Here is a 20,868-nt window from a genome sequence, read left to right on the forward strand (position 1 = left end):
CCTTAACCACTTAATGTTGTATTGTTAGAGTTTACTGTGTTCATGGCATGTTATCAATAATGAAACTGAGAAATTCCATCCGGTATTTCTGATGCTCCGAGGAGTTCTAAACAATAGATTTGAAAGTCTCACAAGTGCCCCCTGATTACACAACAGGATTAAGCTCCATGGAAAGACAGCAGTGGAATAGCTTTTCATCTTAAAGATTTCTTAAACAAGGTTGTTTTTCCCATGGAAAGATTTCAAAAACCATGATTCATGATAACCAAGAATTTTTTTGGTTGTTGTTGACGGAGGGGGTAATTTTTTTTATAGCTTTATTGAGGTAAAATAGATATACATTAAATTGCACGTATTTATAGTGAAATATTTGATTAGTTCTGACATATGTATACACCTGTGAAGCTATCATCATAATCAAAATAATGAACATGTCCATGATAATTTTTAAAGATACCAGTAATGTAAAATTTTGGTGATCATCATATTTCCAGGGACATCCGGCACTAGTAAGCCATATCTATTGTCTACTGAGTGAATACATTTTCTCTAATTTATTATCACTGGACATCTTTTGAACAGTGTACTAGAAGAACGAAGGGTTGGGCACAATTTAGACTTTTAAGTTTCAGCATTTTTGAGGAGAATCTGAATAGTGCTTAAGTTGGACTTTGAATAAAAAGTCAACAGGTATGTGTGCCTGGGTGGCTCAGTGGGTTAAGTATCTGCCTTCAGCTCAGGTCATGATCCCAGGGACCTGGGATCGAGTCCTGCATCTGGCTCCCTGCTCGACAGGGAGTCTGCTTCTCCCTCTGCCTCTCCCCCACCTCTCATGCCCACGATCTCTCTCTCTCTCTCACAAAAATAAATAAAATCTTAAAAAAAAAATCAACAGGTATGAAACCCTTGATAGGCCTATGGTGGCTTAGCTGTCTCACAACGTCCCAAGTACTTCTACTCCATGTTCCACCTTTTCCAAAGAAAGAGCAATGGATAAGCCTATTCTTCTACCCTGTGTGTTGGCCTGAAATTTATTTTTTTCCCAAACCACATCATTTCATAGACAATTTCAGAACAAATAAGGCACAAGTTTTGTTTAAAAAGATGGCTCCAATACGGGAATAATACATTATAAGCCCACTTCTCTGAGTTCGGTTTATCTTTCAAGTATCTCCACTTTGTCTGAGACCGCTGTAAAGGAGGGGGAAAAAAGCAAGGTTCCTGAGGTGTCCACATTCTCAAATAAAATAGACTGCGCAGACAGCTTATCATTTGTATGACTTTGGCTCAGTGTTTCTGAAACGAAGCATAACCGCTTTTCGTCCTGCCTAGTGACATCCTACTTGCTTTCAGTGCTGGTACCGATGAGGTCTGGCAAGCTTTTTTTCGGAGGCTCTCCTGGTAGTTCTTTCCTGTACTCCACTATTCTCAGCCCTGTTCTGGAAACAACAGTTTTTAAGGACGCAGCATTTAACCTCAGGGTTGCAGCTCCCTGTCTCCTGCCAACATTCATCTTCACCCTTCCCCGCGCAGACCCGCGTCCCCTCCACAGCTGATACTGGTCACCCTCAGAACCGTGGCCTTGAGATCTCCAAGCTTCCTTCCTTTGCCCTGAGTCCCAAGACACCAGTCGGGGCTCAAGTTTAGGAGTTGGGAGGCGGCTTGCCTCATCCGTCACGCTTCGGCTGGGGACTGCTTCTACCTGCTCATCTTCTCCTTAGATTCTTACCCAACAGAGAGGAAGATTCAAGAGGATTTGGCCCATCCCCTAATCGGGGCCTGCCACCGGGGGCTGATGTGGGCCGAGGAAGACTAGGACGAAGCAGGCCATTTTCACCTGCGTAATAACAGGCTTGCGAGTAGCGAGCGGCGGCGGCGGCTGGAGTAGGAGGCGGAGCGCAAGCAGCGGCCGCGGCGGGGCCGGGAGGAAGAGGAGGGGGAGGAGGAGGAGCTGAAGCGGGGAGAGCGGCAGCCGGCAGCTCGGCCGGAGTTGCAGCAGCGGCGGCGGCGCTAACACCGCGGCCTCCCCAAGCCCGGAGTCCCGGCGGGGGCAGCAGCAGGGAGCGCCCGGCCGCCCAGGCACCGCACCTCGGCCCCGCCAAACCGCCTTCGCCGCGCCGGGGGGTGGGTGGGGGGGACCGCCAGCCATGGCCACGCCGCCGGATCCCCAAGACGAGCTGCTGCCGCTGGCAGGCTCCGGGTCCCAGTGGTTCGGGGACCGGGGGGAGGGGGAGAACGAAGCGGTGACGCCGACAGGGGCCAAGCCGGCGCCGCAGGCGGGGGAGCCCGGCCGGGCGTTGGGCGCCGGGGCCGGCGAAGCGGCGCCGCGGGAACTGGACTCGGGCCCCGCCCGGCCGCCGCCAGTTGCTATGGAAACTGCATCCACAGGTAAGGCGGGCGGCGGGCGCCGCTGCCCCGCAAATGGCGTCGGGGACGGGGTCCCCCAGCCCGGTCCCCTTCTCCGCATCTCGGCTCTGCACCTCGCTCGCGCTCTCTACCTTGAGCACCAACCTCAGCCCGCTTCGCCCCGGGCGACTGTAAATATTGGCGGACTGGTAGAAAACAGGAATTTTTTTTCCCCCCAAAGGCTCGGAAGAAGACGAAATACTATCGTTTCATTATATTTCATTATCATTGTTATCTCGGCTTTAAAAATTGTCCTCGGAGGCAGACCGCAGCATCCTGGCTGTTGGTGCGCCCGCGTACAAGTTTCTTCCGTCCGCCAAGGGGTTGGGGGCTGTAGGGCCCGCTTGGCCAGTTGCGATGATTTTCTGGGGCGTGTTTGAGCTCGGCGTGCGCGCCAGCTACAGGGGACGCTGACAAAGCGACGGGCAGGCCGGCTGCCGCTAGATCCGGCTGGGTCCGGGGCAGAGATGTGGCTGGAAGTGTTCCTTACCCCTTCCCTCCACAAATCGCCACACCCTACTCCCTCCCAGTTCCCCCTCCCATTCTCCACCTCCTCCTCCCTGCCGCAGAAAACTGAAATCCCAAGGTGTGCGTGTCTCATTCAGGAGGGGCAGCGTTGCCAGAGGGTTGGGAGTTCTGACTGTCCCCGCCCAGAACTGCCCAGATGTCCCCATCTTGCAGGGAGCATTGAAACTTGGAACCCGTCAAGAGCGGCCGGCCTGGCTGGGGTGTGAGAGGGCTTGACTGGTGGTGGTGAGTGAACGAGGCACAGTTTACTGGCAGTCTGGACCCGCCTGGGCATTTGGAAATTGCCTTGGGTTCGGTCACCCTTAGCCTGATCCCCCGTTTCGAGCCGGAGCACGCGGGTGCCCTGCTGGGACCAGGGCCTTGGAGCATCCCGACCAAAGGATGCGGGAGGAGAGCTTCGGGGAGGGGCTGCCGGCCTGGGTAGCCCTGTGTGTATGTGTGTGTGTGTGTGTGTGTTTCCAGGCAGGGAGTTAGAGGGGGCGGTGCTGTGTTGTTTTCTGAAAAAGCTTTGCTGTAGTGGAATGGGAGTTGTGTAGATGTGAACGTAGTCCTCGAGGATCTGGGGTGGTGGGTGCTTCCGGAAGAGTGGAAAGGGGGTGGGACTGCTTGCGTGTTCTTGGCAGCTGATTTAGGGAAACACCTTTCTTAAGCCACCGCCTCTCTTAAGGGTCATGTGGAGTGCATTAGGTAGCCTTTAATTCTGGTCTAGTACAAAAGATTTGTGCTGAGGAAAGGAGGTTTGGGGAATGCAATAATTAAAACATAACAACATTCTGATGGGAAGAGAAAAAATTGGACCATAATCAGAAAAAAAAAAAAAAAAGAAAGAAAGAAAGAAAAGAAAACTCCAAGGAAGAAAACCCCATTTGTCATATATTATTATATGAGGGTGTGGGGGTGGGAAGGATTTAAGACTAAGAAAGGCTGCCTAGCCTCTCTTTCAACTTCATCTAAATGAAAACAAAACTCCTTATAATTGCAAAGGAAGATGGAAAAAGATGAAAGACAAAGGGAGGTACATTTTTTGTCGGTTTACCATTACTGTTCTTTGTAGCTCATAGCTCAGAACCTTTATCCACCATCATCAAAGTAAATTACTTCTTTATAAATATTTCCCACCTCCCACTAGTGTCACCAGGGTTCGGGGAAGCTGGGAAAGGAAGCTAGTGCCCTGTGTTCAGTAACACACTATACACTAAAGTGAGTTGCTATATATAAAATGTTTAGAACAACTCCTGTCACAAAGTAGCCATTTGCAATTTTAACATTATTATTATTATAGAAAATTATAGAAATACTTTACTTTGCTGAATATGTTGGGGGTTTCCTGTTCTAGATAACAAATACACTAATAAAATGGAACATGATGATGCTGAAGTTTGGATGGGAGGGGGATGAAGGGACAGGAAAGGAGCATATATTTTGCATATTTATATAGAACATTTTTAGTTTATTATTGCTGCTTGAAGGAATGTCTCATATAGTTGTTGATTGTTTAATGTTTTAAATCTATATGTTTCATATTTCTTATACTGGAGAGGCTACTATAAGAGACCTAGATGCTGGAAATGATATCTAAATAAATAGCTAGGTCTTGAAAAATCCAAACAAAATCTGGGCCAGCTTCCTTGTCTGTTATTGTGACAGTTTTATTGCTATAAGCAAAGTCAGTAGGTACATCTTTAACTTTATCAGAGACAAAATCCAGAGGGAGCCTGTTAAACACACTGATCTACTTTTTTAAAAAGAACGGTGCTCTTTGGGACTCAAACTAAGAAGTAACTTAGACTTTGAGCGTGATGCACTGTAAACAGATTTTGTTTCTTTTTCAGATAGGATTATAAAGTGGAAGACAGATATTGATATTTTAAAAGCTTTTTTTTTCTGAAAAACAGCACTAATCATGCCATCTGGACAGAAATTCTGTTATTTATTTTTATACATTGATGGTAATTAAAGTTCCTAAAGAAACAGTCCAAAAAATATTTCTTAGTAATGTCCTGCAATTAATATATGTTTAAATATCGTTAAAACTGCACTGTATTTTCAGGTATTCTCATTGCTCCTGTCCCTTTTGTGGATTGGAAATGTTCTTAATAAAAAGTAACACTTTCTGTTAAAGCTACAATTTTTCATGTTGAAATTTGATAATGGGCATGCGAAATGATGTCTATTGCCAAGGGAACATTTAATACACCCTGTGTAGGCTACAACATCTTAGAGTTGTTAAATCATGAATCAGCACCATCATCTAATAACTTTATACAAAGGATGATAAGAGCAACTGTTTTGTTTTCTCATGATCAGTTATTTTATTCCTGGAAACTATTCAAAGGGAGCATACAATAACACAAGGATAGAAGAATGGCCCTTTGTTTAAAGGAATAATTTAAAATAGAACATTTGAACAAAATGCAGTGGTGAGAAGTTAACTCATGGTCGCTTTGGAAATTAACTCATTGGTTGCTTCATGCATGCAAGGCAAAATGAACAGAATGGAGAATGGTCCAGAGAAATCAATATGATTTGCTTCTGTAATATTTACTTACAGATAATTTGACTTAAATTTCTTAAATTGGAGAGAGAGAGAGAGAGAGATTTTTACTTTATTTGGACCACAATGCTCATAAATTTATATTTTTCAAATGCTGAATGGGATACTCTATTGGGAAAACTATAAATTATCTCATGATTTAAGTAACCAGAATATTTATATATCCTGTGTTTATTGTTTAGTATAATAAATTGTACTGTATATATCACTGATCATCTTCTATAATTCACGTGGAGGCTGGATTGAATCTCTTAACTTGTGGGTGTGTTTGATAGATGTGTGTATATTTTTTAATTTGGAGTCATTCCCAGTAATCCCCTTCAGAAGGTGTAAATTTCAGTTTCTGTTTTCTTTCATCTTTTGAGAAAGCTACAGTTATGTTGAAATGAGAAGGCACACTACACTTATAATATTTTATAGAACACATAAGAAGAATAAAAGAGTTTCTAATGTAATTTATTTCTCTGGACATAGCCTCTGGTTACAATCAATAACATTTCTGGCGGAAAGTATGGTATATGTCCTTTCATATAGGGAATTCAAGTCAGGGTGAATTAAAATTTAGAAACATTTACATACCCTAAAAATACATTGATAATAAACTTTATCAAGGCTTCCAGCATCACCTCCTCTTCATGAACTCAACTTTCCTGGAAACCCATCCTGGTCATTGCCCCTCAAATCTACCATAGGCCTTCTTGCCTCCCGTCTCTTTTCTGGGGCATTCATCTGCTTCTGATCCTCCAGGTTTGGAGACAAGTTGTGGATTTTTTTGCTCATAATACTGTATCCTGAATAGCACAGGTTCCAGGAAGTTTTTATTATCTGTAAAGTGAGAAACCATTGAGATTCAATTCAATTTAGTCAACATTCATTGAATGCCTCCTTTTTGAAAGTATCTGTGCTGGGCGCCTGGGTGGCTCAGTTGGTTAAGCGAGTGCCTTCGGCTCAGGTCATGATCCCGGAGTTCTGGGATCGAGTCCCACATCGGGCTCCCGGCTCAGCGGGGAGCCTGCTTCTCCCTCTGACCCTATCCCCTCCCATGCTGTTTCTCTCTCTCACTCTCTCTCTCTCTCAAATAAATAAATAAATAATTTAAAAAAAAAAAAAAAAAAAAAAGAAAGTATCTGTGCTAAACACAGGTCGTGGTTTCCTAGAAGAGGTGCATCTTTCTGTTTCACATTAGTATTTAGTTTAATGAAACAGTTCCTTTGGTGTCATTTTTCATGTTCCTTATTCCCATGTCATCTCTGGAAGCTTGACTAGAAGGGCATTATAATAATCTAACCCCATGGGCACAAGGGCATGAGCTAGTTTTCGGAGGTCAACACAGGATAAATAAACATGAGCACAACTTGCTCAGACCACCTGGGAAAACAAAATCTATCTATGTATCTATCAGTCTATGGGATTGGGATCAAGAGAAGGGAATATTTTATTTATTTTTTTACTCTGGGGGATTTTAAAGCATATTTGTAAAGTGATACAAATGATTCAGTTGAGATGGAAAGATGGATAGTGTAGGAGAGAGAGTATGTTTCCTGTAACAGAGTAGGTGAGGGGAATGGATCCAGGGCATGGCAGAGGGCTGATGTTAGATGGATTTAAGGACAGCTTGTGGATATAACTGGAGCAAAGACAGATGATCTGGGTGGGGAGGGGGGGTGGTGAGAATAGCGAGGTTCTCTTCCGACTGCTTCTATTTTCCATGAACTAGGAAGCAAGGTCAAGAGAAGAGTGAAGGGAGGAGTAGAGTTGGAAGTTTGAGAGGAGGGGAGAAAGTATAAAATTGTTGCTAGAATTGCAGAGCGGAAGGATTAGTAGAAACGGAATTCTGAGCAGTCCTGGGGCTCACTTGGAGTTTGTGGTCATGAGTTTGATGTGAGATCAGTTACCATATATGTTGTCTTTTTTTTCGGCCATGTTCAGCTGCCTGAGCATTGGTTTGGAGTAAGTGGATGGTTGGACTGGTTTTGTTTTTGTTTTTCAGTGAGCATGACAGGAAGAGAGGGGCCATGGAGGTGAACTGTGTGTAAGGCAGTGAGGATACTGATGGGTTATGGAATCTGGGGAAGAGGGAAGGAGGACAAGATGGGGCTGATGCTCAGTGAGAAGATGATATAAATGGTTTGTATGGGCTGGTAGGATAGAAGAACAGATGGGACAGGGATTCCTTAATAAGGGAACTGAAAGGATAAGAGGTGGTCCTTCCAGAGTGGGTGTTGGAGACAGAGATTTAGAAGGGAGTACAGTTATTGAGAAGGAGACTGAGCTGGAGTGGAAGACAAGGTCATTGGAGGAGTGGAGTCCAGATGGCAAGGGCAGGAGTAAAATGATCACCGACATAATTACCGAAATCACAAAGAACCATGGCAGAGATTGGAGAAAGGCAGTGAACTTGGTGCTGATATCTTTAGGAAAGTGGCCTGGGCTTCAAAGCTAGGGGTTTTTCGAGGGGTGGGGGAAGAACAGTGTCCTGTAAAATGATAAATGTAAAATTCTGACTGTAGGTTCTGCAAACTCTATTTAATATGTACAGAACGTAGGAGATGCATCTTAAAATAGTTCATTGTGGGGGATGGGAACTTTGAGGGTTGTAATTAACTAAATATGAACTAGTGGTATGGTGAAATTACTAAAATCTCTTATGTAATTTTAGATAATATTAATAGAAAGCCTTGGGTACACATTATATGAGGTAATAATTCATCTAGATTTTGTTCTAGGCAGATTTGGAGTCTTGTACTAAACGATGGGTACCGTGCTGTGAGAGACATTAATGAACTACAGAATGTTGAGAGAAGGGTGACCAGATTGGTGAGGCTTCTAGAAAAAATGCCATTTGAGAAATGGCTGAAGAAATTAATAACTTTTTTGCCACAAGAAAGGAAGAATTAAAGGAGATTTGAATGTTAAATTCAAATACCGGAAGCACTCTTCTGAAGCCAAGACGTGACCCGGGCGATTTCACAGGGCAGAATTGGGAGGGTGGTCAAATTAGAGAAGTAGATTCCTACTTAGTGAAGGAGAAAGTTCTACTAACTAGAACTACCTGGAAAAGAGATAGGTTGCCTGTCAGTTAATGATATTCAAGCAAAAGTGAGGTTGTTGTTTATTGGAGGAGACTTCGAAAGGAAGGTATTAGTTATACCAACATCTTTATACGTTCCTAAAAGAAAACAATGTGCCTAAATTACATTGTGGTTGTTAACATGGACATACTTCTCAAAAGCGAACAGCATCCTAATGAAACCAGAAAGAGTCCATCACAAAATACATAGTTAACTCCAGATTGACTAGCTAAAATGCACTCTCCACAAAATTGTGGCCTCCTTGAAATTCTCTAGTTCTCCATTGTTAAGAAACACTCCTTAATGTAACATACTTGCTTAAGAACTACACAATTAAAAAAAAAAGAACCACACAATTTTATCCAGTTTGGGGTTATTAACCTAAATGTGAAGCATGATATTTGCAAGTATCTCTTTTATTTATTCTTTTTCCTGAGCTATCTTTTTCATTTTTTGCTAACATATCTAATTCCATAGATATTCAACATATTCTAAAATGTTTGGGGAATTCATTAAATAATTTTGTAGTGCTAAAAGCATCATCTGAATCTCTCCTTAGTCCTCTGCCTCCCTACCTATACATTTATGTGAGATTATTCATTGTAAAACCATGTTTGCTGGGTTTCCTAATGAGTTACATTTCTAGCTGGAACAGTTCTGCATTCTAACTTCCATCTCCAATCCCCAAATGGATTTTCTAATTCATCTACTGCATGAGATTATTATAAAACCAGTTACAGACCGAATTCATGCTTTTTTTTTTTTAAAGGTGGTTACAAAGTTTTAATTCTGTTTTTATTCAGCTTTGCTTATTAAGATTTCTCTTCCAACTAAAATGAAATGTGAATGAGATAAAATAATTTGAATTTTTCATTTCATTTATAAATAATGAGCAAATGATAAGAGAACAGGTAGATCTCCTGGAATCCTGTGTGTCAGTGGTTTCTTTTTCTTTTTTTTTTTTATGTTAATGTCCATACATTACATCATTAATTTTTGATGTAGTGTTCCATGATTCATTGTTTGCGTATAACACCCAGTGCTCCATTCAATATGTGCCCTCTTTAATACCCATCACCAGGCTAACCCATTCCCCCACCCCCCTCCCCTCTAGAACCCTCAGTTTCTCAGAGTCCAAAGAAGAAGATAGCAAATTCTTGCTTCTTGAATGTGGGGAATTTGTTGAAGATATCACATCTTTCAAAAATACCTAGACCTCAAATTTTGTTTTAGGCCTAGCAAATCTTCGTGCATTTTAAAAAAAACATCTCTTGGATAACAAAAAATTGTGTGTGTTCAAGTTATTGCTGATCTAGTTGATGAGCGTAAGAATAAAAACCAATCTCATGTCTATTTTTGGCATGAATTTTGCAACTGATCCTGAAAAATCAGGGCTTCTGAAAATGTGGTCTGTAGATTGTCTGCTTCAGGATCACGTGAGGTAATCCACAGACTTCATACTAGGGAAACAAGCCTGCCAGATGCATATTAAAACTTCAGGAAGCACTCATGTATTGAATCCCCTCCTTATGCTTGGCATTTTGCTAGGAGCTGTGGGCAGTAGAGAACATGAGCTATATCCCCCTTTCCCCGTTCTTCTGAGCTTACTGTCTAGATGGGAGATAAGACAAACTCACACAAAACAAAGGTAAACAAGTCAGAGGACAGCCTGCTGGCTGGATGGTTGTTACAAGCTCTAAGCGCTGTGCACATTTCATGATTTTATGGGTCCCAGAGTACCTGGTTTTTTGAAAGAGGTGGAGTGTGACCTACCTAAAGGATAGAATATGAATGAGCAGAAGTGAGCTGAAAGACAGTTTGGGTGAAGGGAGAAACATGGGTAATGACTTGGGGATGACCAATGACTAGGCTGGTTTAACCTGTCCAGCTAGGTGAGGGGATACAGATTCTGGGGGGCTTGAAAGCTGCTCACAGGACTCTAGACTCCTTGTATATGGATTCTGGGACCTTTAAAGGTTGATGGGTGGGGGAAGTAATATTATAAAGCTATGCTAAGGAGGATTAGTCAGACAGTGGCATAGAAGATGAACTTAGTGGGGAAGGCTGACCCACTCTCAGTGTCATGGCCTTGAATAAATAGCCATGGGATGAAAGAGGAAGAAAGATGAGTGGCTCCCCAGGAACATTCAATAGGACTTTGTGACTGACAGGATATGGGGTGTGAGGAAAGGAATAAGTCAACTCTAAAGTTCCATGTCCTGTGGCTGGGAGGATGTTGATGTTCTAGAGAGGTAGAAAGAGGGAACTGTTTAGAGAGGTGAGGATCACAGATTTATTTTTAGTCATGTGGGGCTTGATACGATGATAAGCCCCTTGAGTGGAAATCTCCACTTGGCACTGAAGATAAAGGAGTGGGTTTTAGAGATAAAAACAGCATTGTTGATATAGATTTAGAAGATTCCAAGAGAAGTCATAGAATAAATAGATTTTTGAAAGAGAGTATGTTGTATATGGGAAGAACAAAAGGCCAAGACTGGAGCATGAGCTCATTGCCTCTTCCTAGCTGAGTGGCATCAAGCAAGTTTTTGAACCTCCACGAGCCTCAGATTCCATAGTAGTATATGGTACTGGGTCTTGTAGAGGGTCTGGCAGTCAAATGGCAATTACTCTTTTTTTTTTAATATTTTATATATTAGAGAGAGAGAGTGCACACAAGCAGGGGAGTGGCTCAAATGGTAATTACTCTTATAATTAGAGTATCATGGAAGCCAAGATGGCATGGTGTAGAATGAGCTCTGACTAAGAAAGCAGATTTTTTTTTTTTTTAAAAAGATTTTATTTATTTATTTATTTGAGAGAGAGAGAGAGAGAGAAACAGCATGAGAGGGGAGAGGGCCAGAGGGAGAAGCAGGCTCCCCGCCGAGCCGGGAGCCCGATGTGGGACCCGATCCCAGGACTCCGGGACCATGACCTGAGCCGAAGGCAGTCGCCCAACCAACTGAGCCACCCAGGCGCCCAAGAAAGCAGATTTTTTAAAAAGATTTATTTATTTCAGAGAGAGAAAGCACATGAGCAGGGGGAGGGGCAGAGGAAGAGGGAGACAGACTCATCGCTGAGCAGGGAGTCCAACGTGGGGCTCAATCCAAGGACCCTGAGGTCATGACTTGAGCCAAAATCCAGAGTCAGATGCTTACCTGACTGAGCCACCTAGGCGCCCCTGAGAGATTTATCTCATCTTGGCTTTGGCACCTAATATCATGTCAATGTGACACTGTAGGGCAGATCTGCTTTACGGCTCAGTTTCTTCATATATAAAATGGGCATGATACTGTTGTCCTGGCTATTTTACAGAGGTGTCGTGAAGATAAAATGAAGTAACATGGGGAGGTAAATGCAAATTGCAAATAACTAATTATCTGGAAGATGCTATTAATAGGAAGCCTGGTCAGCACACTGTCAGATGCAGAAGAGAGGTCTAGGAGAACAAAGCCCGAGAAAAAGTCATGCTACCTTAGTCGTAGGCTTTTTAATAGAAAATGCTTGCTGTGCTTACCTGGACCTCAGCCAAATCTCAGCAGGGAGTGGGGAGAGCACGGAAGAACTAGTGCTGGGAGAGGTCCGTCCTGGTGAAGCACATTAGAAGACATTTTGGCTCCGGGGAGTGCAGTTGGAGTGGTGACCTGCCTCCCTCCTCAGGTCCTAATGAGTGATCTGTGACTGGATCTGTGACAGGGCTGAGGTGTGCCCATGGGGGCCAGCTGGAGTGAGTGCAGACAGCAGAGGGAAGGGCAATGAATGTAGAAAGCTGTCCTAGGTATGCAGAGGAGTTGGTTTGGAAGAGGCTGCTTCTCTCACCAAAGAGGGTATGACAATGAAAGCCAGATCCTGCCACTACCTACCTCCGCCCCTCCCCCCGCACCTCTTGCCCTGAGGGCAAGACTAAATCAGCTGGTCCTGTGGGCTCTTGGGTATCTGCTGGATAGTCTTATAGCTCTGTAGGTTAGTCTTTTATAGATAGACTAATGCCTCTGGAAAGATGGAGCAAATACACTTTTCTTTATCCTCGTGCTAAGTATAGCCAAAACGCCTGAACGCTGTATATAAAATAAACATAAAAAGACTCTGGAAGGTGGAGAGAAGAAGGCAGACTTACTAGGGACCTTGGGATCTGAGAAGGGACACACGGTGAATTCTCTGGGTTTTCTTTTTCCCTCATCTAGTTCAGACTGGATATGGTAGAAGCCAGCCATGGGGAAAAGGCCAATGGGCACAGACAAAAAGCACCCACAAGAAAACCTGTTCTCTCCAGCCAGATGACCAGGAAAGGATCAGCCTAGCAAGACCGAGAACTTTTTGACAATAACTTCTCTGCTCCAGCCAAACACTGCAAAATATACTGCTTGCCCCCCCATCCCTATCCCACCAGCAGAAGCCAAGCCGGGAGCCTAGACTTCCACCCCTGGGAAGCTGTAAGGGGCATCCCAACAACCGCCCCTCACCACAACCCCGGTGCCAGTGGGCACCATGTGGGAAGCCTGGACTTCCACCCAGCATAGGCCTGCCAGCTAGTGCAGTATCAGGGGAAGCCAAGTGGAGAGGCAGGTGTTTCAACACTGCTCACTGGTAATAAGACTGAGTGGAGAACCTAAACTCCACCCCCCTTCCCGCCTCAGGGGGTAATAAGGCAGCACCCTTCTTCCCTGTTAGTGTGGCATTTACATAAGATCTGTAGTCTCAGAACAAAACACCCCAAATGTCCAGATTTTAATTGAAAATCACTTGTCAGTACCAAACCCCAGGAAGATGTGAATGTAAATGACAAGGGCTAATCAAAACCAAGATTACACAGATGTTGGAATTATCTGACAAGAATTTTAAAGCAGTCGTCCCAAGAATGCAAGAACAAGCAATTATGAACACACTTGAAACAAGTAATAAAATGGGAAGTCCCAGTAAGGAAATAGGAAGTTTCAGTGAAAAAAATAGAAGATATAGTAAAGAACCAAAGGGAAGTTTTAGAACTGAGAAATACAATCGCTGAAAGACTTGAAGAGAAAAAAACACAACAATTCAGTGGGTGAGCTCAACAGTAGAATGGAAAGGCTAGAGGGAAGAATCGGTGAACTTGCAGATAAACAACAGAAATGACTGATCTGAACAACAGAAAGAAAATAGGCTGAAAATAAAAGTGAATGAATAGTAAAACCCTTCCAACTCTGCAGCTCAGGCATGTTTACTGGGCCTTGTTCCCTTTCTCCAATGTTCCCTGAGTGTTCACGCGAAAAGACCACAGTGAAAACAGACTGAGAGGTGTGTGCCGTGGCTTTGCAAAGTACATCAAGTCTAAGCTGTGTTGGTCTAGATATGGATTGTACGGAGAAGAACCCAATAGCACATTTTAAGTCCTTGAGCTATTTTCTGTATTTATAATACTCACTGGTTTCTGACACTCTCGTACTTAGGTAACTAAATATATGCACATATTAGCTAAAGTATTTATTTAACAAGCACTTATGTGGCACCTACAATGTGTTCTGGCTCCTTACATTTCATTGTTGTAACTACCCAGTGAAGCAGGTGTAGTTATCTATCCCATTTCACAGATGAGTAAGTGGAGATAGAGGTTAAGTGATTTGCCTCAGGTCATGCAGTAGTAAGTGGCAGCCCAGAGATTTGGCTCTAGAGTCTGTGCTCTTAATTAGCGCACCCCTGCTTGTTTTGGGCGTTTCTTATGCAACATCTATTTTATGATCTCTGTAGTATAAGCTGCATGCTCATAAGGCATCACCCTGTATGAAAGCCTATCTGAACTAGAGTGAGAGAGAGAGGCTAGGTGAAGGGGACGGTAGCTAAAGTGTGGATTGATAGAACTTGAGAGTCCGTAGGAACCTCAGCTGAAAGAAACTGTTACATTTAAAAGTGGAGGTTTGACGGGGACAGTTGTAAAATGTTGCAATGGGATCCTCAAACTACTGAAAAACAGAATGGGAGGGTCATGGGGAAACTGCAACACATATAAAGAAAAAAAAATAGAGGAGTCTTAGTTAACTAGAAGTTATCTCTAAGTCAGTGGGCTGAACCGGCTGCCCCCAAGGAGATGGTTGGTCTCTGTTAAGCAGAGGTATGTGGTTTTGGCCACGGGGGGGGTGGGGGTGGGGCTGCTGGGAAGGTGTTGACCGCCCGTGTGGCTAGGTGGGGTCCCAAGTGCAGTAGGAGTGCCAGAATGGAAGATGGTGCAGATGGTAGCAGAAACCTTGACTCCGGTTGAAAGAACTGAGGATTTGCAGCCTGCACAAGAGAAGATAGGATGGGTTATGACACCTATCTAAAAATACATGAAGAACTGTCAAATGGCATGGTGCTGAATATGTTCTGTGTGACTCTGGAGGATGGAGCTGTGGTCAATCAGAAGTTATGCTGTGAAATATGAAAGTAGCCAGGACTGCCCCATATGGTGATAAGTTTCTTGTCACTGGAGGTTTGTAAGCATAGCCGGGCTGGTCATTTATATGATAGAGGGGATATAATAGAGAAGATACATTGGGTTAGTAATTTTTTATCTTTCAGGTTCATAGACCCCCCCCCCACACACACACACTTAGTCTGATGAGAGCTTTGGGATCTCTGCCCAGGAAAATGCACTTATAAACACCATTTTGCACACCAATTCTGGGATTTTTCAGAAGTTTTTTATGGATGGAGGAATTAAATAACTTTACAACTCTTAGAAATCGATCATTCCAGATAACCTCATATAGATCCCTGTTTATACAAGGGCACTAGTTTTACAATTCAATAAAACCTCAGTGAATCATCCATTTATTTATTCAACAAATATTTATTAAGCACTCTCTAGATGTGTGTGTGTACGAGGTATGTACTAGGTATGAGTATGTGACACATAAATGCATCACCAGAATATAAAAAAAATGCAGTAGAGTAACAATATAGCCAGACCATGAGGAAGAACAGTCTGTATTAAGGAAAGAGTCTGCATTCCATAAATGCTGTGTTGTTAGTTTCAAGAATATGCTGTAACTGAATTTGTGTCTCTCAAAGGGTTCCCAAGCCATGTTCTTCCTAAACTGGCTATGGCGAAGTGGGAGAGAGTGTGGACTTACGAGCTGCCATACCGGATTCCAGTCTCAGCTCTTCCAATGGCCAGTAGCTAGTCTCAACCTCTGTGAGGAGGGCTAAATGGTAGCTCTAGGTAAACCTGCAGTCTCCAGATAAATGAGGTATCACTTGTTCATCTGCTGCTTTTGTGTATGCTGTAACTTCTGTGTACACTGTAGTCATTGCTAAAGGTTTTGGAACCAGTTGTTATTTAAGGCAGCATCCCTTTACTGTTATTATCAGGAGGTGCTTAAGGAAGGGGTAAGAGAAGATCTTACTTCTCCCTCTCGTATCCCCACCGGCATCTAATGCTACAGTAAGTAAATAAACAAATAATCTCTGATGTGGACAAGTGATGTTTTCTCAGTTTTATGTAAAGTGTGCCTACGATTTTTAAAAATTCTGTACTACTTTCATTTGTGTCTGAATACATCATCAAAGTAAAAACAGGGTGATTCCTACACAAAGGCAGCTTCAGAATAAGTCACCTGGCTCTGCCTCCAGCCAGCCTGTGGCCCCTAAGCCCTATAATCTAGGAAATTTTGGAGTGGCCCCTACTATTAATATGTTTATCAAATCTTTTATTATAGATAATACAACAGTAAATTGCAACTCAGCATGTTTGCATTACCGGAATTGAACCTGAGTGAGTTTATTTTTTTAATCAAATCCATGGTGTTAGGGAAGTTTTTCTATTTTATTTCACCAGAAAGGTGAAAAAGAACAAACAACTAGTACCGTTTCCCAGAAATTGCATAATCTTTTAAAGGCCAAGCAGTTTATAATTTGGATGTTTGCATATCAGAAGTCTCAAAAGAATCAGTTTCATTTCCATAAATAATGTGGAACAATGTTTAAAAATTTGTTTGAAAGGGGAGGCAATGTACTTTCTAGAGAAATGAGCCCCAGAAATATTCTGTCTTGCAGGTAAACATGTATTAGGAGTAGGGAACAGTTTGTGGTGGGCTCTCAGGCCATTTGTGTTACTTTTTTTTTTCTTTTTAGGTATAGTACTCTGCTTTGTGCTCAGTACTTATTTAACCATTATAATAACTTCTAGGAACATTGATTCCTAAATGAAATCTCCACCAATTTGTTAACCAAAAAGCTCTGCCATTCTGTCACATGGGGGACTCAAGGTCAACTTCTAACTGTATCACTTAACAAGTAATGATTGGATTTCCCCTGTGATCATTTGTGTGAAAATGTCTTTTAGATATTGCTTTGATATTAAATGCTCCATTGTATAATGAATCTTGTGAAGTATAATTTTCAGTTCATAAAAGGGAAAATTGGCACATAGGTTGAAAACAAGAGTCTAGAACTTCTTTTCTTCTATGAAGGACTCTGTCTTGCAGGGAAAAAAGAAACCAGCAGAGGACTGTGTATGAGTTAAGTGGAACTTAATTCAGTTGATTTTCTTAGTCATATGGAAGTATTTAATTCCACAGCCTTGTTTTAAAATTATAAAAACAAGGGCGCCTGAGTGGCTCAGTCAGTGAAGCGTCCATCTCTTGATTTAGGCTCAGGTCATGATCTCAGGGCTGTGGGATCAAGCCGGACTCTGCGCTCAGCGGGGAATCTGCTTGAGATTCTCTCTCTCTCCTCTCCCTCTGCCCCCACCCCCCCGCGTGTGTGTGCACATACGCTTTCTCTCTCTCAAATAATAAATCTTTAAAAAATATATAAAAACAATGTTTGCAAGAGAAAAAAACTTACAATCTTCTTTGCACAGTTCTTAGTGCCAACCTTGTGTAGTGGTTTGAGGGGTCAATGAAATATTTGTAATGCTTGACACCTAGTGAGGACCTTATAAATGTTTGCCATTCTTATTATTGTTTTTAATTCCCTATTAATTTTTTTCATTTGCATAATAATCACTAACCTTCCTTAAGTGTTAGAATGGATGAAACGCTGATGTCATTTATCTAGTGATCCTCATTTTACAAATGTCAACTCTGAGAACGGCCAAAGCCACATCTCTGACTGAGGTGATGGGGATGAAGAGAGGGATGGTGATGGAGGAAGAAAGCTTGACCCTTGGAATGGGCACAAATAGAATAACAGAGAGGGAAGGTAGAGGAATATATATATGGATTTGTAAAAAAAAAAAAAAAAAAAAAAAAAAAAGAGGAAAAGAGAGGTAGCAAAGCTTTCCCAAATTCTAAAATTGGGGTTCTTGGCCTTACTTTCCTCTGAAATTATAATTTGCATCTTTTTAATTGTTTAGAGACTTTTTCTAAGTGGAGTGACCTCAGCAGGCCCCTGAAGCTCAGGGGTGGAAGCTTGGGGTGTTCTGTGCAGGGCTGCCCAGAGCTTTCTCACCTGCAGGCTGAATGAAATCAAATAATGGGCTGAATCAGGCCAGGGGGCCAAAATGTTCCTTCTTCCATCTGGGGATTTTCCAGAGGATTTACATTAGCTTTATCTAAATGGAGGAAAAATTAGCTCAGAGTTTTCTCTCAGAAATAAGGGATTATTTGTAAACTTTTCTCTGCACAACCAGTCCTGAGGTTCACAAATGCTGTGGTTTGGAGAGCAATATCAGAGAATTAACTGGTTTTACTTTACCATGCTCACGTATAAAAATGTACTCTATACCTTGACTGAGAAATGGGGGTAGTTAAGGAAAAGAAAGGAAACAGAACAAAGTGAAGAACATTAACATTTATTTAGCACATAGGGCGATGCAAGCAGCACATGATACACATTTTATATACCTTCTTAGGTTGGCTTTAGTATCAGTGGCCTAGGTAGTAGGAAACTGCACTGTCATTTGGTTAATCTGAGCAGCGGTGACCACTAATTTTCATAAGTCCCTTTATTTGTTTTCAGCCAGGGCCAGAAATTAGACATAGAACAGGAGTCTTCCAGTGAGATCTCACAAGGCTGATTACGAGAGGGGACCAGATGTTGGGGTTCAAGTCCTAGCTGGTGACACATAATGCATTTTCAGGAATGTTTAGTTAAACCACATTCTTTTGGGGGGCCTGCTGAAATAGCCAGCTAAGGATTTGGGGTCCTCCCAATCCTTTCATCAATGATGATTTATGTATGTGTACTTGTTCATACTGCATCAAATACATGAATTTTTTTTCTCCTTGTCTAGATGAAAGCCCCTCGAGGCAGGTGTCAAGTCTCCAAGAGTCTATAATCCCTAGCAGGGGATCAAACATAGCAGTGTCAGAATTTCATCATTTGATGATTTATTTCGTTCTTCTTCTTTTTTTTTTTTTCAGAGGCAACTCACATTAATATAATTGGGGGATAATTTTATGTTTATAATTTGATTTTTTTTATTATGTTAATCATCATACAGTGAATCATGGAACACTACATCAAAAACTAATGATGTAATGTATTTCATTCTTTGCTTACATAAAAAGATATTAATACCATATTGGGGCCATAGCACATTTTCATAAGCTTTCAGCATTTGCAGAATCGATGACAATTCGAATTTAGAAGTAGAATTTGGATCTTTTATGTATAACTCATGTTGACCACTATTAAATCAATTACAATGTAAATTCTTACTGCTGTTCATATGAGTTATAAGAATAATAAAAAAATGTATGTCCTACCACTTTGAATTTCTTTAAAAACTCTCGAGTGCTAACTTAAAATTAAGAGTTCTTGGCAGTTATGATTAAAAATGATGATAAATGAATTCTGTTAATGTTTTTTAAATTAATTGAGTGGATGCCCTTGATAAGGTGTTCAATTATCCTGGGAATTTACATAATAAAATGCAGTAGTTTGCGCCGAGATCAGTTTGACACACTTGTCATTACCAGTCCCTCCTTAGCACCTGGCGGCTCACCTGGCGGTTCACCTGGCGGTTCAGCCTTCAAAAAGGGGATGTGACATTGAGGTGCAGACCATTACAGGTTAGATCCTCATTTTCTATTAATAATAGGAATAACAATGGTGAAGTAATTTTTCATTAGTTGGTAGGTTGCAAGACATTACAGTCCTTTCAATTCAATTCTCGCCCTTTGAAATCTGGGCATTTACTTGAGATGAAAGAGGCCCCACAGAAATGGGGCTTGAAAACAGGTTTGGACCTGGTGAAAAAATTATTTCAGGTGGCCCAGCAAAGATGGCCTGGCTGAAAATCTTCATATGGGCTTTGGGAATAAATTTAGGTCCTAGACCCACCTCCTGCCTGCCAGGTTGGGCAGTCTGTGCCAGCTTCCTCCGTCCCTCCTGGGCCCTGCCTGTGTGTGCTGCGGTCTCTTCACGTGGCAGCAACAGTCTGTGGGTCCAGCAGTTAGACCTGTTCAGAAGCAAGTGTAGCATGAAGGGCATTCTCCGTATGGAAGGTTCAAGCAGAGACTGCATGATCTCTTTTCAGGGATGTTTTAAAAGGAGGCTTATTTTCAAGTGGGAAGTTGAACTAGATTACTTCCAATATTCTTTATATCCCTTTTGTCTCAGCATTCCATGACTTTATTATAAAAACTGGGATTTGTTATGCATATGTGAATGACTTTAAATTGACACATACATTTTTAATATTGGGGCTTTATATCTTTAGCTAAAACTTGCAGGAGCCCATATGAGCAAACCAACACACCAATAATCTAAGTGAACGGGTCATTTTAATACTGAAAAAACATTTTCCACTTGTTATTTCTATGGCATGATCAGATAAAATGTCTTTGATTAGTAAAGCGGAAATGTTGATTAATCATTATGTTCTTTAAAATGCTGTTGGTAGACAAAAATATTTTATAAAGCAGTGTTCATGAGGGGCCATGATGAAAGATGGGCACTAAATATTCATTATTACACACTTACATGCCAGGTATTATGCTAAGTGCTGTTTTTAAAAATTTAAGAACGTTTTTTAAACAACTCTTTTCTCAAGAAACTGATAGTCTAATGAAGGAGATAAATAAGGCAACAATTATATTTTATTGTGGAGAAATATTTACATAATGCCATGTCAAGCATCTTAACAGAAGGGAAGATTGGAAAAAGCTTTTTACTGCAAGTGGTTCTGAAACTGACTTTTTTTTTTTTTAAAGATTTTATTTATTTATTTGAGAGAGAGAGAATGAGAGACAGAGAGCATGAGAGGGAGGAGGGTCAGAGGGAGAAGCAGACTCCCTGCCGAGCAGGGAGCCCGACATGGGACTCGATCCCGGGACTCCAGGATCATGACCTGAGCCGAAGGCAGTCGCTTACCCAACTGAGCCACCCAGGCGCCCTTTCTTTTTTTTTTTT

General features: G+C 42.0%; 1 protein-coding gene across 1 annotated transcript in view; it reads left to right on the top strand.

Moving 5' to 3' along the window:
* Positions 1-2,147: 2,147 nt before the first annotated feature.
* The window catches only part of RTN1 (reticulon 1), a 214,739-nt gene continuing 196,018 nt past the window's right edge, over positions 2,148-20,868 (top strand). The window contains exon 1 of the mRNA XM_021701360.1: positions 2,148-2,388. Coding sequence (XP_021557035.1) covers positions 2,148-2,388 — 241 coding nt within the window. The remainder of the gene's footprint in view (positions 2,389-20,868) is intronic.

Source organism: Neomonachus schauinslandi, chromosome 9 (genome assembly GCF_002201575.2).
Source record: "Neomonachus schauinslandi chromosome 9, ASM220157v2, whole genome shotgun sequence".
Lineage (NCBI taxonomy): Eukaryota > Metazoa > Chordata > Mammalia > Carnivora > Phocidae > Neomonachus > Neomonachus schauinslandi.